The sequence below is a fragment of the Polyodon spathula genome, chromosome 15 (assembly GCF_017654505.1).
Source record: "Polyodon spathula isolate WHYD16114869_AA chromosome 15, ASM1765450v1, whole genome shotgun sequence".
Taxonomy (NCBI): Eukaryota; Metazoa; Chordata; class Actinopteri; order Acipenseriformes; family Polyodontidae; genus Polyodon; species Polyodon spathula.
Window position 1 is genome coordinate 5,506,382 of NC_054548.1, and position 15,363 is coordinate 5,521,744.

A 15,363-nucleotide genomic window follows, 5' to 3' on the forward strand; every position below is an offset into this window, starting at 1 on the left:
CAAGGGAGAGAGAAAAGGACGAGCCGGACTCCAACCGAGACAGCCTTCCTTATGGAGTCGAGTCTAGCCCCAATGGCCTCCAGGCCCCTGAATAGACAGAGTCCTCTGACTTCTACGAGAGTCGTTATAGGCTCGGCCTAGCGACTGGGTCCCAGTTAGACTGGGTTCGACCCTCAGAGGATGGAACGGCTCATACGAAGCCTTGACGTAAGGAAGAAAAGAAAATCTGAAAGAACACAAATAATTGTTAGTTATGGGACTTGAGCACTAAGAGTAAGTGAGCCACATCCCAGGAGGGTAAAGATGCAGGAAGACAGAGCCTTCTTTCTTGAGGTAAGATATAGCGCATGAGCATAAAGAATACTGTGGCCGGTGGAAGTGTAAAGGATGGGAAACCCAAGTAAAATAGCAATATGAAGCCTGTTTCCAAAAATTAAACTTGACAGAAACAACAATTCAGCCATTTCTTAGTACTTGCAAGCAGTCTAAATCAGAATTGTACTTGAAAATGTTCCCTTTTAGAAAAATAAGAAGAGCTTGGAATTGATTTCTGACTACAGGCTTTTGCTGCTGATGAACTGGTTGTACATGGGAACGTCAGCAGTGGGGACCACAAGTGCTGAACCTGAAGACAGCGCCCATGATTGAAGTGGTGAATACTGGGCTTGAAGTAATGGAGACAGCTGCAGTGTTAGAAGCAACCCGTTTGTCCAGATCGTTGAGACGTGTATTAATTGATGCAAATGAGATGGCGATGGGATGAATGAGGGACTTCACTTCCTCACGTCCTCAAAATAGTTGTTATGAAGCTGAAGGATTGGATCGGTTTGGCTGTGCTGCGCTGGAGAGGAGGGGATAACCATGATAGGAGACGAGGGGCTCTGGCGAGCGAGTTTGCATTAGCAACATGGGTGTAGTAGATGTAAAGGTACAATTATTATTGAACAACAACATATGCTCGCTTGCATCCGGGATGTTGATATTGTTGTCGTGCAGGGTTGTAACTACACAGTAAATATACTGTAAGTACATAAGTAATTACTCAGTACTTACACTCAAAATTGCCTACTTAATGTAGTGTTACCGAAGTCCCAAACATGTTGGGATACCCAAATAGTATTTATTTACAACCAATGCAGGATCCCTGGGCAGGATATTTGTACTCCTTGTGTGACCACAGAATGGGTTTATGCAATGGTTACGACTAAGGCTGACGCCGCATTAAATGTAATACCATTTTTATTTGTTGGCAAATATATAATATCCCACCACTTGTTCTGCATTTGGCAATAAATGTATAACACATGGATGGGGAAGTTGTGTACTTGTGGAATTCTTAACAAGAGGTCTGTTTGTACTTACATGTTTTTTTGGTGGCACAGGGTATATGATAATGAACAGTATGTCAAAGAAACCTAGCCAAGCAACCCTTGTTTTCTCTCACGTTTTGTATAACAGGGTACATATTGTGCATTTTACACACCATGCCACTAAAGATGAGAATACGTGAATAAAGTTACTAAAATATGTATCCAGTCTTTCTTGTTATAACTCAGGCTCCCTTTAATTCTGCAAATCTCATTGCTTTCATTCATTACTCATCATATTGTCAATATTATTTCATACTCCTAAACACATTTTCTTCTCATCCAGTCTGAAATTAAAGTGAATTATCATTTTTAGCTACATTTTATCCTCAGATATTACATTTGCTTAGATTTGCCATGTACTGTGTATTTAATTATTAAATGGGTAGAAACCATTGGCAAAGATACTAGATTCTGATTGGCTGAGACCTTCTCCCTAGCCATTAGATATCTGGTGATAACACAACAGTGCAGAACTTCTTTCTTTTAAACAGCCTCATCACAGTAAACAAAATCAATACGCCAACTGTAACAGTTTGCCTGGGTAAACAAAACCACTCGAGTCAGTCAGTATGGCAGCAATCCCTGAGATTAACTACAAAAGTTCAACAACTGAAAACACTGAAAAAGAAAAGAAAATGTCAACATCTCACCACACTGAGGTAAATGAAGCAGATTTAGACAGCCTAGAAATGAATACAACTGAGGAAAACACCAAACGCCAGACAAAATGGCCTATGAGAGTTTTCTGTGACTGGCTAACTGAAAAGAACATTGACATTGATTTAAAAACAAAACATCACAACAGCAGCAGCAGCTCCTCCATCTGCTGGACAAAACCCAGACATACATGTTGAAGCAAGGAATGGCAACATCCAGTTCAATATCTACAGCTTAAACAAGAAACTATTATTGAAGCCCCAAAAAGGAAAATATTATACAAAATGGGTTTAAAACAAAAGTTGTATTGTTAACCTAACAATTTGAGCTATGGTGGAACTACTTTTTCTCCCAGTAGAAGGTTACACAAATTACAAAATATATATATATAAAAAAAGTTTAAAATGTTCTTTATTTACCAACAACACAATCATAGACCCATTTAATAATAGCACTAATAGACTCCAGAGTCTGTGTGTTATCATGCGATATCATCACTTCTTGGGTGGTTGAAGGTGTGGTGATGTCTCATGATAATACACACCCTGTTGTGTGTTACTATGATGAATTTGACTTGACTAACAAGCTAAACTCCTCTTTAAAATGTGCTGTGTGATCCAAATAGAACCTCAGGTTAAATGTGCAATTTTACAGTACTGGTCCTCTTTCATCATGATAGGACTTGGTTAAGTTCTTACTTGGGAACAGTGTCCAAAACTGAGCCACTAGTGATTTCCAAGTATTGCTTGATATTCATTAGTGGGCTCCATTACAACAACGACTGCTGACCCAATTGCTTTTCGAAAAGCAAGAATGTAACCAGTCCTCATTTTTATATTAAAATAATAGCCGTTGTTAATCTTGCCTTGTGACAGAATGATTCTTGTTGACAAATTCTCCATAGCATGAGAAGTTCATAGTAGTTTTAAAATGCTTTTGAATTCACATCTAACTTTGTTCTGTTAAGTAATTAATGGTTTTGTATCCCTCTAAAAACAAATGGGCAACAAAATTTTAAAAAAAGCATACACATTCTGAATAAATATAAAAAACTGTTTACATAATGCATTGCAAGTATCACAAAACAATTCAAAGCATTATTGAGAGCACAAAGCAAATGGATTGACTTACTCATCAAATTGTCTTCAAACAGCAAGCAAGGCATAGGAAACAAGAATTAAGAGCCTATTCCTTATTATCATTTGTATTTCTATTTAATACAGTAATCCCCATGTTTTACATATATCCATAAATGAAGTAGCAAATAATCAGCTAGTTAGTGACTGAGGAAAATGTATAGTGTTCTGTCTACAACTGACATGCTTTTCTGAGAATATACTGCCATACCTTTACCTAGAAAAAACAACTTGTGTATGTGAAATGCATTATTCATACAGAAATGGTCCCTTTAAAAGAAGCACTTCACCAGAGTTGATTGATCTTTCTAATGTTTTTTTTTTTTTTTTTACGAGTCATGCCCTGCACACTTTGTGAGTCACTGCGGACATACTCATTATGGTAATGAAAGAATCGAAACATAATATAAAACCTTCTAATAACTTGAACAAAAGAAACAGCATATTAAAAGTGACAATTTGATCGACACAGATTTTAATTTTTGTTATTGCAATGTATTACAGTTAATCAACCTGTCTCCATGAAATCCAAAACTGCCAACATGCACATACACATTTTAACATTGCCCTTCAAACCAACAAATAAGTGTCTTATGGCAAGATTGCTGTTGAGTGTTTAGACTTTGAGATGGTGCAGCACATCTGAGACTGATCCCAGAATAAACACTTTTCAAAAGGTCACCAGGGTAAGACAGCAACAAGATTTTAAGGATGTTTAAAGAAGATAAACACTTTTAACTCTAGACGACTTTAAGTTTGACATTTCAGGTTTTGTCAAACTGCCAAGACAAACTTGGCAAAACAGTTTGCTCTTATATGCATTTGCTAATTTTTCCTGACACGCACTTGCCTCTTCTTTCTTAGCAACATCTATAGAATCTGGCCTTTTCTCATTACTCATTTCACTCAACTTCTGGTCCAAGCTCTTGTAATCTCCAGATTGGACTACTGTAACACCTCCTAGCAAGTCTCACTGTTTCGGCTATCCACCCTCATCAGCACAGTCAAAATTCTTCTGCTTGTCTTGTATTCTCCCAACCTTGCTATTCTCATGCAACCTGTCAGCATTTCACTCTCCACTGGCTACATATCTGCTTGCACTCAATTCAAGGTTCTTGACTACCATTCTCTTTACCACACTGCCCCCTCCTATCTCCAATCCCTCGGGTCTCCCTACACCCCCTCTCACTATCTCCAATCCTCCTCTACTGGTCATGCCTTCCCTTCACTCTCCTTCCTCCCGTGCCTGCTCCTTCTCTTCTCTAGCCCCCCTTGTGGTGGAATCAGCTACTGGAGAACCTCAGGACTGCTCCATCTCTTGCTGCCTTCTCAAGACTCACCTGGTTAGACTGCACTTGTAGATCTCTCGATCTACTCATCCTACTATGTACTGTACTTGCCTGACCTATGCCTATGTTACTGGATTCTCAGTTGAGGCACTGTCCTTGCACAATTGCACTACTTTTGTGTCATTATATACAGTCTAACTTCATTATAACGAACCCTCCTGGGACCTGGAGAAATGTTCATTATGTCAGGTTGCTGTATCAGAATAATCAAGAAATGTCCAAACTGAACTGAACATATACAGTATACAGTAGCTCTTTCAAGACTTCTCCACATTGATCAACTTTTAAACTGTATATTTAAAAGAAAACAGTAAATAAATGAAAAAAATGAATACAGTAATTTTGGGCCCTTTCTCTTGAAAAACCTATCCAGTGTAGATTGCTTCAAATTTTTTGTGCTTTTCTCAATGCACGCTGTTTCAATCTTGTTACCTCCTCATGCCTGTTGCCATGTTGCAGTTTGTGTGAAAATGGCAACGGTTGCATATGTCACACATGATTCACACTACAATATGAATCTATGAATCAGCCTTATCTTCAAATTAGCCTACCATGGTCTTTGTTTTCACTGAGAGAATAACACATTCACACTGGGGAAAGTTCAGTGTCAGTAACTACCAAGATTCTTTTATCCGGGTAGATTTTGTAAAAGTGATCGTTCTAATAGGGCTAATTTCCATTGAAAAAAATGGTTCTTGCTGCTTGGAACATTTAAAATGGGGATTAATTATAAGAAGGGTTTGTTATAGTGAAGTTAGGCTATATATCAATTGTTTTAATCCAAACTTGTTGCATCTTATTATATACTGTATTTTAGTAGTATAATTAGAATTTACTGTAAACTATACTGTATTTAAATATTATTTTGTATTGTAACATTTTGTTGCCCTGTAGCACTTGTAAGTCGCCTTGGATCAAGGTTTCTGACAAATATTAACAGTCTTTACTGTTAATATAAAATATAAAATGCTACAAACATGCTACTCCACATGCAGCTCAAATAGGGGGTGCAGAGTGCTGCCTTTGAATCTGCAGCCAGCTGACCCTCAGCCTCTCAAGGTACGCTGGTACAGCATTGCTTGCTTGCCTACTGAACAGCCGCATTTACCGCTGACACCATTTGCCATTTAATTTGTAATCAGTTTGTTTTCCATTATTTGAGAGTTGAAAAACGTAAAAAGAACATTTGCTTTTCATTATTCAAAAAATGAACAACAAACAACAAACAGTGAACTTGGATCTAATTTTAGCCTCCCATTTTATACACACAGTCTGCACAATGCACAGGAAAAGCAGCAGAAGTTAAAGTACATTTGGAGACATGGCTGGTCAATTTATGTTTTAAACCTGCATGTGTTTGAAATGATGTTCTGGTTAGTCATTGTACTGCTGGTCTGCAAGCCTTTGTATGCTTAAAAAAAACTCAATTAGTCCTACAGTAAAATATAGGCCTTCAAGCCTTTACAGCAACTAAGATGAAAAGCTGTTTTCCGAATATAAGTGCATTAGTTATCAACTGAATACATGAAAATGTTGCATAGTTTTGAAATGAAACAAAGTGCCTGACACACGACATGTACAATAACTATTGTGTGACAATGTAATTTGCCTTTGTGAATAGTTCAATTGACATTTGAACCACCCAGGCCTGTGTTTGTTACCTCGTTGATCTCGTATGTGACAGTACACTGTTTGACAGCTTATGGGTTTGCATTGCATTGATTAGGAGGTGAGTGGTGTGCATGTTTTAGGAAACAATTCTAGCAGCGTAAGTAACTAAGGAAGGATTACATTGATTAAACATGACGCGCACAAGTCTGCTTCAAGAAGCTGTTAAGCAGATACATGTTAAGCATAAATTACCTGAGCCGGAAGAAGTGGCAGTCTAATGTAGGCAAGCAGCATGCTAAGGTCTTTACACCTTTGCACATCATGTTTCACCCACATCAGAAGGGCATGGAATATTGACTCCTCATCAGGAACATTGACATCATCGCAGGAAAGAAGTTTAAGGATTTCATCTGCAGAAAGCAGCAGGAATTCCTGGTTTTTTATAACCTCCATGATATTTTCCTGAAGAGAACAAAACATGGTAAATGTTTCCCTGAAATGAATCACATTGATGATTTCTGTGGTTAAACACTTTGGGTCATATTATCATAGCCAGACACAACATGTATTGTGTTGCATTTTAGTACCTTAATCATCAAGTTAAATAATGTTTAAATCACGGTGTATTTTATTACCCAACCGTATATCACAGGAATTATGGTGTTGTCATTAAAGATAGACATACAATATCTATCCACAAAATAATTAATTGAGCTGAAAACAAAAATAATGTTCTGCCCTCCCGCCACATCCTGCGGAATTTAGTTGGCATTTGTGTTGCACACTGTTTTCTCTGATTAGACTTAAATTTAGAAACTGTGCCACAGAATTCTAAATGATGGAGCAACCTATCTTTGATGCTATCGTAGTTTCTGCCAGCAGTGTACCTGTTTTTCTTGTGCTTCCCTTTATTGATGGTCTACTTAATGGGTTCCTTATTTTTCACGTCTTTGAATTTTTTAGATTACATTATAAACAGTTAAAAAGGGAGCAGCATTTGTTTGGATACTCGACTCAGACTTCAGTCAACTTCCAATTCCCCATCAATGATCTGCTCCTGCTGAATGTCAATTGGTTCTGTTGAACCTGCTCAGTCACACAACATTTCTCTTTATGAGGAAATATCAGGTTTTATGATCACTTTAGCTGCAGTTAATTCTCAGAATACAAAAAGCACTGTTTCTTAATGGCAATAAAATCATATTTTCCATGGGTGATGGCTCACTAATTGACAGCTCGCATTACTTCAGAGCAGAAGAGACCTGCTTGGTTAACAACATGGGACCTAGGGGGGGAAGAATCTGATTTGCAGTTCTTTATGTTATGTATTCCAGTGGTGAAAGTCTTCTGACATTCTTTTTAATGTTATTACTATGGAGTCTGCAAGATCTTCATTAAAACAGTGCACTGTAAAATTGTATTCTGCCAGTTCAACCATGAAACCCTAACAATTACCGTGACTAAATAGGTGGTTTACTTAACTGTAGATGAAAACTGAACCATCATGAGTATTGATTAATATACTCAAAAATGTATTTTTACAAATATAGATAAATAATGAGATTACGGAGTAAGTGCGCTTGTTTGTTACTTGTCATGTAATAGGGACTCTACATTAGAAATAAGGTTTTATTTAAATTACAATACAGTACCTACAATTTCAATACATATTCAATAAATTAGGATTCACACCATGTAGGAACACTCATAAAAGTTTCTGGACAGTGTCTCTCCATTATGTCATGTTGTTTTTTTGTTTTCTTTTGTTTTGTTTTTTTAACAATGTTTTTATTTTTATTGTCATATTTACAATTGGGGGTAAAGAAAGAGTTGAATACATAAATATGTAAAAATACACACATATATAAAACATAAAGGATAAAATAAAAAATACATAAAAAATCATAATAAACAATAGTACAAAACAAATGATATATAAAAATAATATATATTAAAACAGTTTATTTTATTTTTATATGTTCTAGTGAATTGTTTGTCCCAAACTTAAATGAAGGTCTTTAATAAGAATAATAGCAGTAGACCATGTAGTTAAGGTATTAGCACTGGCCTGGTGCAATCTTGCTATCGACCTCTCCATGAGTGAGATATCTAAGAGAAAGTGTAACCATGCGCAGTTATAGACTATACTAGGTTCCAACCAGCCCTTCAAAATAACCTTTTTAGCTGCTGTCAGCTCCGTAAACTAGCGTCGTCTTGTCTGTAAATTAAGCACAACTTGAGAATCATCTCCAAGCAGGAGCAGACCAGGACACAGAGGCACCTTTATATTGACAAGTTTAGAGAGAGCTATAGCTACAAATTTCCAGAAACTTTGGATCCGTGGACATTCCCAAAACATATGGAGATAAGTGCCGACTGCCCCTAGAGCGTACCCATGGCACAGATTATCCATTTTGAAATCGACAATATGGGGTGGCATAAAATCTATGTACAAGTTTAAAATGAATCAATTGGTGTGCTAAGATTTTAGAAGATGTAAAGATATTTTCCCAAATATTATCCCAGACAGGGCTGACTCCCAGCTTGTCAAGTTCTCTATCCCAAACAGAAGGTACAGCAAAAAGAGATTATTCCAAATGAGGGAGAATTTATGAAAATTTAAAGAAATACCAAGGTATTCATTTGTCTTCTTCCAGATGTCTAATGAATTAGCAATAATGGGGCCCATTTGTAGAGATATAGCCCTATTTTTAAGGCCAGTGAACGGGAGATCTTGAATCCTAATAGATTTAATTATAGCCTCTTCCATTGCACGCCACGAAACTGGGGCACTTGGGTCCAGTCTTAAAAACTCTCACCTGAAAGGACAAATTATAAAATTTAAAGTTTGGCATGGCTAGACCACCAAGTGTTTTGGGACATTGCAAGGTAGCCAATCGAATTCTAGTGCATTTGCTATTCCACAAAAACATTGAACATAGAATTAATTTCTTCCAAGTATTTATGAAGGAGTGATAAAGGTAACATTGAGAATAGAAAATTAATGCAAGGAAGAAGATTCATTTTAATAATAGAAATTCTACCATGCAGCAATGTTATGTTAGTTTTAATAACAACACACTGAAAACAGAAATGAACACTTGAGTTTTCATCAATCCCGTCCAAACAAATCCACTGTCTCTCCAAACTAATTTCTGTTGCTTGTATTGAGTTTATAAATATGATTTGTATTGTCTCATATCATTCAACATTTAAAACATGCACACAACAAGCATACATATTTATAATCAGCAATCAGTGGTTATCAAAATGGTACTGTTTTTAAAACAGGTGGTTGCTTAGTACATGCTTCAAAGAACATTAAAACTATTTTGCTGGCATGTCTCCTATTCATCCCTAATATAATTTACAGACCTGTCATGCGGGCAGTGATTATAACTGTGTATGCCTGTGAACCGTTAAGCTTCCCTAGCTGAGCTTCTTTCACTGGTTATCTCCCTGTCTGTAAGGGGTTCTGTTATTAATGTCAGCCGAGCATAGCTTTGCACCTTGGGAGCAATTACACTGCTGTCAAGAAAAAAAAAAAAAAAAAACACATTTGTTTTGGCAATATAAAAATGTGATAGGTTTACTGTATGTTGGTTTGCAGCTTACAGTGGTGATCTACCACAAAGGATTGTGACATGCATTATTTAACATCCATAGATGTGGAAACCAAGATACTAAATCAGGATATTTTTCCCCATCAACATTTGTTATTTTTGTGCAAGTTTTTTTAAATTTTATTTATTTATTTTTTTAACACTATATAAGACATTATCTAGTGCTTGAAATTTACAGTAAGAATCATATTCCTTATATTAGAGGTTCTAGATTATTAGACATTTATTTTTATAGGACAAAATACAGCACAACTGTAAAATTAAAACATCATAATAAAATGAATATAAATCACATAACCACCAAACCATGAATCAAACATTCAGCCATAAAATCTGAATAAAACTAAAGAATTAAACTGATTATAAACTGCGTTTAATAATTCAAATTAAAGTGTAGGTCGATTGGAACTTGTACACAATGCTGCAGTTTGATCTATCATGTGTTATATGGTCACCCCTATTTAAAGTCTCTGAGAGGTTCAAACATTGCATCTTCACTCAGCCGTGATCCTCAGTCGTGAACAGATCTATGATTCACAAGTGCAGTTGTGGTAGTGAGTCTAGTCAAAGAAGGAAGTCTTTTTCTATTAAATAGCTTGATAAATGAACAGCTTTTTGAATGATTAGATAGAAAACAGTGGAATTGTAATTGAACAAGTGTGGCCTCTCACCCTATGTTATTGGAACTACTGGAGCATGTAATCTGGGACTACAATTACCTTTGTTTGAAATGATGTACTGTGTAGTAAATCAAGAAGACAAAGAAAGGATTAAGAACAATGTAAATAACATCAAATAACTAAAATAATGAATACATTCACAGAAAGAAATTATATTTCTCACTAAAATTGAAAATTCTACTTTCTTAAATTATTTCAAACAAAAACTGAGTTTGTCACTGTCAGGACGGCTGAGTAGTGATGATACAGGCCAGGAAGCTGACACAGATGCAGGTACTACGAGTTAATGTGCCTGTGCGCCGTTTTTATCGATACAATAATAATAAGAGGGTAGACAAAAACAACTCTCACAGAGAACAAATAAAAGTTCAAACAACAAAACAAATCTCGAACACTGACACCAAACAAATACCAATTTTGTCTGCCCAGCATGAGTAGTCCTTCCTTTCTTTTTACTTTGCTTGTGTTTTCTCTCGACTCGCACTCCCTCACGTTCTTTCTCATTCCAAACGCCACCACTCCGATTAGCAAATGCTGCAGGTTTATACATGTGACCATCTCCAGATTAGTAATACAAGTTTTTAATATCTGCTTGGTCCACAGCACCGACCACACATTCTCACGAGATGTCTGACAGAGACAAGCTGCTACCATCGCCTCTGTTACAACCACACACGTTCCCAAACAATACATTTCCTTTTTTTAAATCACAATACGCTATTTACAATATAATGTACACACAATAAATGTATTTACAAGCAGGGCTTTGCCCTGCCCCACTAATTATGTGCAGGGCTCTGTCCTACCCTGCATCAGTCACGTACAACAAACTTGTCTTGGTTTCAATTCTGTTACAAAAAAGAATCTATCTCCCACACATCAGTCTTTTCAAAAGAAATTGCATTCTTAATGTTATTCTACACTTTCATTTCTGGTATACCCAGAAGTAAACTGCCCCCACTCAGGAAAACAAAACTGATGCATTCCTAATATCACATACTGTTCCACACACATTCAATTAATAAGTCACTTTATAATTGGAATTACATTTCACAGCATATACTTAGGAACCAATGACTATCAATTTAATGTATAAAATACATTTAAATCATACTTCTGTGGTTTGGTTAAGCAATGTGCTTTAAATGCAGTTTACCTATCAAGTAAATGATCAAATGAATGTTCTTATTCTGGTAGTGTTTGTGAGGTACAGAGGGCAGACTGGGGCGAGTTGTAAAACTGCTGTTTCTGAGTGTTCAAATATAATGTAGAGTCCATATTGATGACCAATCAACTTCAGTCCCTCATGTTCTTAGAATTTAAAGCAATCAGAAGGCACTAGAGGTTTTATTGATAAAAAAAATGCTATTGAGGGGCAGGGTCTTGTCAAAAGCTGTATTGCAGATATGCCTGTGTTGTTAACGCAGTTATATTGTAATAATGTCCGATTTTCGGAAAGTCTATGCATATTAAAACAGATAGAAATTGGATATGTGGGAGTTACTGAAATAGTCGTATAGGACTGAGCTCCTTTCAAATGGCAGCTGTGTATTTCCCCCCCAAGCCTTTTCAAGTTTGTAGAACATTAATATCATTCCCCATTGAAACATTTGTGTTCTTTCAGTAAAAACTTTGCCATACTAGTTTCTTAATTTCTTATTTATCATTTTTATGTATTTATTTTAACAATTTCCAACTCTTAACTAAAGGCTAGCACCTGTTTTGTAAAGTATAACATGAAAATACAGTCTAGAGAATTGGTGTTCGGTGCTGGGTGACAGTCCATCAAACTTGATAAACGAACAATATATACCATTGCCTTCTGCAATTTGATTCTAGTTACAAGATGGCCAATGCTGGATAAAGGTATGTTAAAACTGCAAACAATCTAAACAGAGAAAAAAAAAACACAGAGGGTATCTTTTTTATATTTATTAAAGCATGTCAAATTCAATGAGTTAACCTAGCAGCAAAATGTACAGAAAACCACCAGGGGGTGCGTGCGTGTCTGTAATATAACTTTAATGCTACAAGTAGGCTTCAAATTCAAATTCATGCTTTCATAAATATATCCAGGTACATAAAACCTTTTAAAATCAATATATAACGTATATGTATGTATCTGTGTTAAATATGTTTGATGTTATGCTTGTACACAACATACACAATGTGTCTGCAAACTGAAATCTGTAATTCAGAAACGGACGCTGCAATGTAAATCTGTAAAGCACATGTTTGTGTTGTATCTGAAATATATTGCAGTGAAATGTTCTATTCTTAGTTTATATATACAGGCTACATTCAACTATTTAACAAACAGGATAACTGTTTGTGCAATAGAACTGATTAAGAAAGATTTTTTTTAAAATTAAAATATATATATATATAGTTTTAACCCTCACAAGCTGCTTATTTATTGTGTGTTCAATAGCTTCCCTGCATTAGTGTTTGCTCTTTAAAAAGACCGGCTTTGAAGATATTTGTTTGGGCCTTCGTTCTGTCTTCAAAGATGCTTGGCTGAAAAACTATTTTAAGACTACATTTAGATACAACAAAAAATAAGGACAATATTGCACAAATATGTTTTAGTTAGTTATTTTCATGTCACAATGACCATAGATGGGGTTGTATTTCTTCTAGTCACATTATTTACAACGTGCTAACCTTCATAGTTTTCACCAAAGGTTACATTGGGCAGTGCAGGTAAGCAGAGTCTATGAATCTGGCCACAATTCACCCATGATATGAATCACATGTAACTTCACTTATTCAACCCTTTTTATTAACCTTTTGCAGGCTTTTCCCCAGAAATATTTATATAATTATGAAGAATGCAGTTTATACCATTTTTTAAAAAAAATCACTCTAAGGTAAGAAATATGGTAGGCCTTTTCCAAAAAATTGCGCTGGAAGCAAAAACAGTTAACTAAAACAAAGAAGTGACAAAAGTGTGTAAACTGTATGTTGTGCAAAAACTTACCGTGCTGTAGTTATGAGCCACCTTCATGAGTTCAGTACAGCCCTGAGCATCAGCAAAAGCATGAATTCCGAGGCAGTTTGACGGATGCAGAAGTTTAATTAGGAAGCGACAGCAAACATCAACTACCTTTGAGAGCTGGAGCAGGCATGCCGCTGCCAACAGATTCTCAATAGTTTCTTCTTTCAGTTCCAGACAACCTGCCAAAAACCCATAAATACATATTTAAAAGACTATAAGTGAGGTCTGTGCAGTCAGACAAGGCATCACATAAAAGTTAATTTGAAAAACTAAAAAAAAAGCAGTTCAAGTAAGTTATGTCTTTAAATTACACACCCATATATTTTGGATGCTCTCTAACAAATGCTGTTCAGTACTTACATAAAAGCAAAAATCTGTAATCTACCTGACATTCAAACAGCAGACTTCATGTCAGAATGCACCAGTCAAAATGAAAGTTTCTGTTAAAAAAATTCAAATGCTAGGTTTGTAAATGGCAGAAGTCACTTTGTCAATTGTCCACGTGGCAGACGACTACTCTGTCACAAGCATTAATACCCTGTATCTTTCTAAACAAGGGATTTAGGGGAGCTCCCTAATAAAAGCTGAATCTCAAAACAATAATACAGTAATTGCCACAGCTGTGTATAATGGTATTTAAAACAGGATTCATTAATCCGATATCAGCCCTTACTCTGGTCCCACAACAGCTGGATATGCGACGGATTACTGTACCTTTTATCCAATGTCAGACTTATATTGCCACTCTTTGGCCCAAGCATTCAAGTAGTTCTTCCAAGAATCCCTACTGGTCCTTGTTGTCTGAGTCTATACCCTATATAAACTAGACCATTGGCATTCACCTTGACCTTTGGGAAAGTTTTCCAATCTTGAAAACTCTGTGAATGAAAGTGCCCAGGATTTGTCTCAGCAGTAAAGTATGATTGAGTAGCTAGTACATCGATAGTGTTTAGACCCTCTGCTGTTTAGATCCATTGAATAAACCCCAAGGACAATACGTACAATGAGTTATATGGAAGAAACTATAATAATAAAGAATGCTCACTAAGGGTTAGAGTCTCACATTACTAGCATGGTTTTAGAGTGTTGTTTAAATTATTAGTTAGTTATTTACAGAGACTTGGGGGTGAACTATGCATCACAACTGCTGCTGCAGTCACTTACAACAGGACCTCGGTGTTACATCTCACCCGAAGGACGGCGCACAATGAGGTAGTGACTTGCTCAGGCTCACACACAGTGAGTCAGTGGCTGATTATGCAGTAGTAGAATATACTACTTTACTTTGTAACAGTTGCAATCTTTACTAACCAATTTTACAATAAGGTAAATTACACCAGATTATTAAAGAAAGATGTACAGTACTAGTTATCTATTTTTCATAATTTGCATTTGTCTGAATTTGTCTTATTTTAGGCAAATAAACAAACCGTTAATAACTTTCTTACAGAGATTGAATATGCAAATAAACCAGCAATAATTAATTGTCATCAGAAATCTAATGTGGCAGTTTGATTTTCGGTCTAGAAACTATTGCAAGATGGTCAATGTTTTATTTATTTATTTATTTATTTATTTATTTATTGTTTCATTGGTAAAACAGCCACTTCACCTCCAAGTGTTGTTCATAGTATATTGCCATTCGAGCAGTGGAGGCAATTTACTATCAGTCTTTATATTGTAACGACCCAGCCATTTGCGCTACAAAAATGACTTGTTGACTGTCCCATTTGTTTGTTCTTTATGTCGTACTGTTTTGCTGTGCCACGCCACTAGCTAACAAGGGGGAGGGGTGTTGGTTGCTTGTCTGTCTGGGCTCACCTATCCTAGACATGGATTTGCACCCCCCAGAATGCTGGCTGGAGATTGGGGTCCAATTACCATACCTGATATTGGTGAAGGCAGAGGGAGGGCGTGGTTTAGGAAAATAGATAAATAA

General features: G+C 36.2%; 1 protein-coding gene across 2 annotated transcripts in view; it reads right to left on the reverse strand.

Moving 5' to 3' along the window:
- The window catches only part of LOC121328070 (kelch-like protein 1), a 59,398-nt gene that overhangs the window by 18,284 nt on the left and 25,751 nt on the right, over nt 1–15,363 (reverse strand). For both annotated transcript variants that reach the window (XM_041272550.1, XM_041272549.1), the window contains 2 exons: nt 13,407–13,603; nt 6,376–6,585 (listed from right to left, as the gene is read on the reverse strand). In XM_041272550.1, the coding sequence (XP_041128484.1) occupies nt 6,376–6,585; nt 13,407–13,603 (407 nt within the window). The remainder of the gene's footprint in view (nt 1–6,375; nt 6,586–13,406; nt 13,604–15,363) is intronic.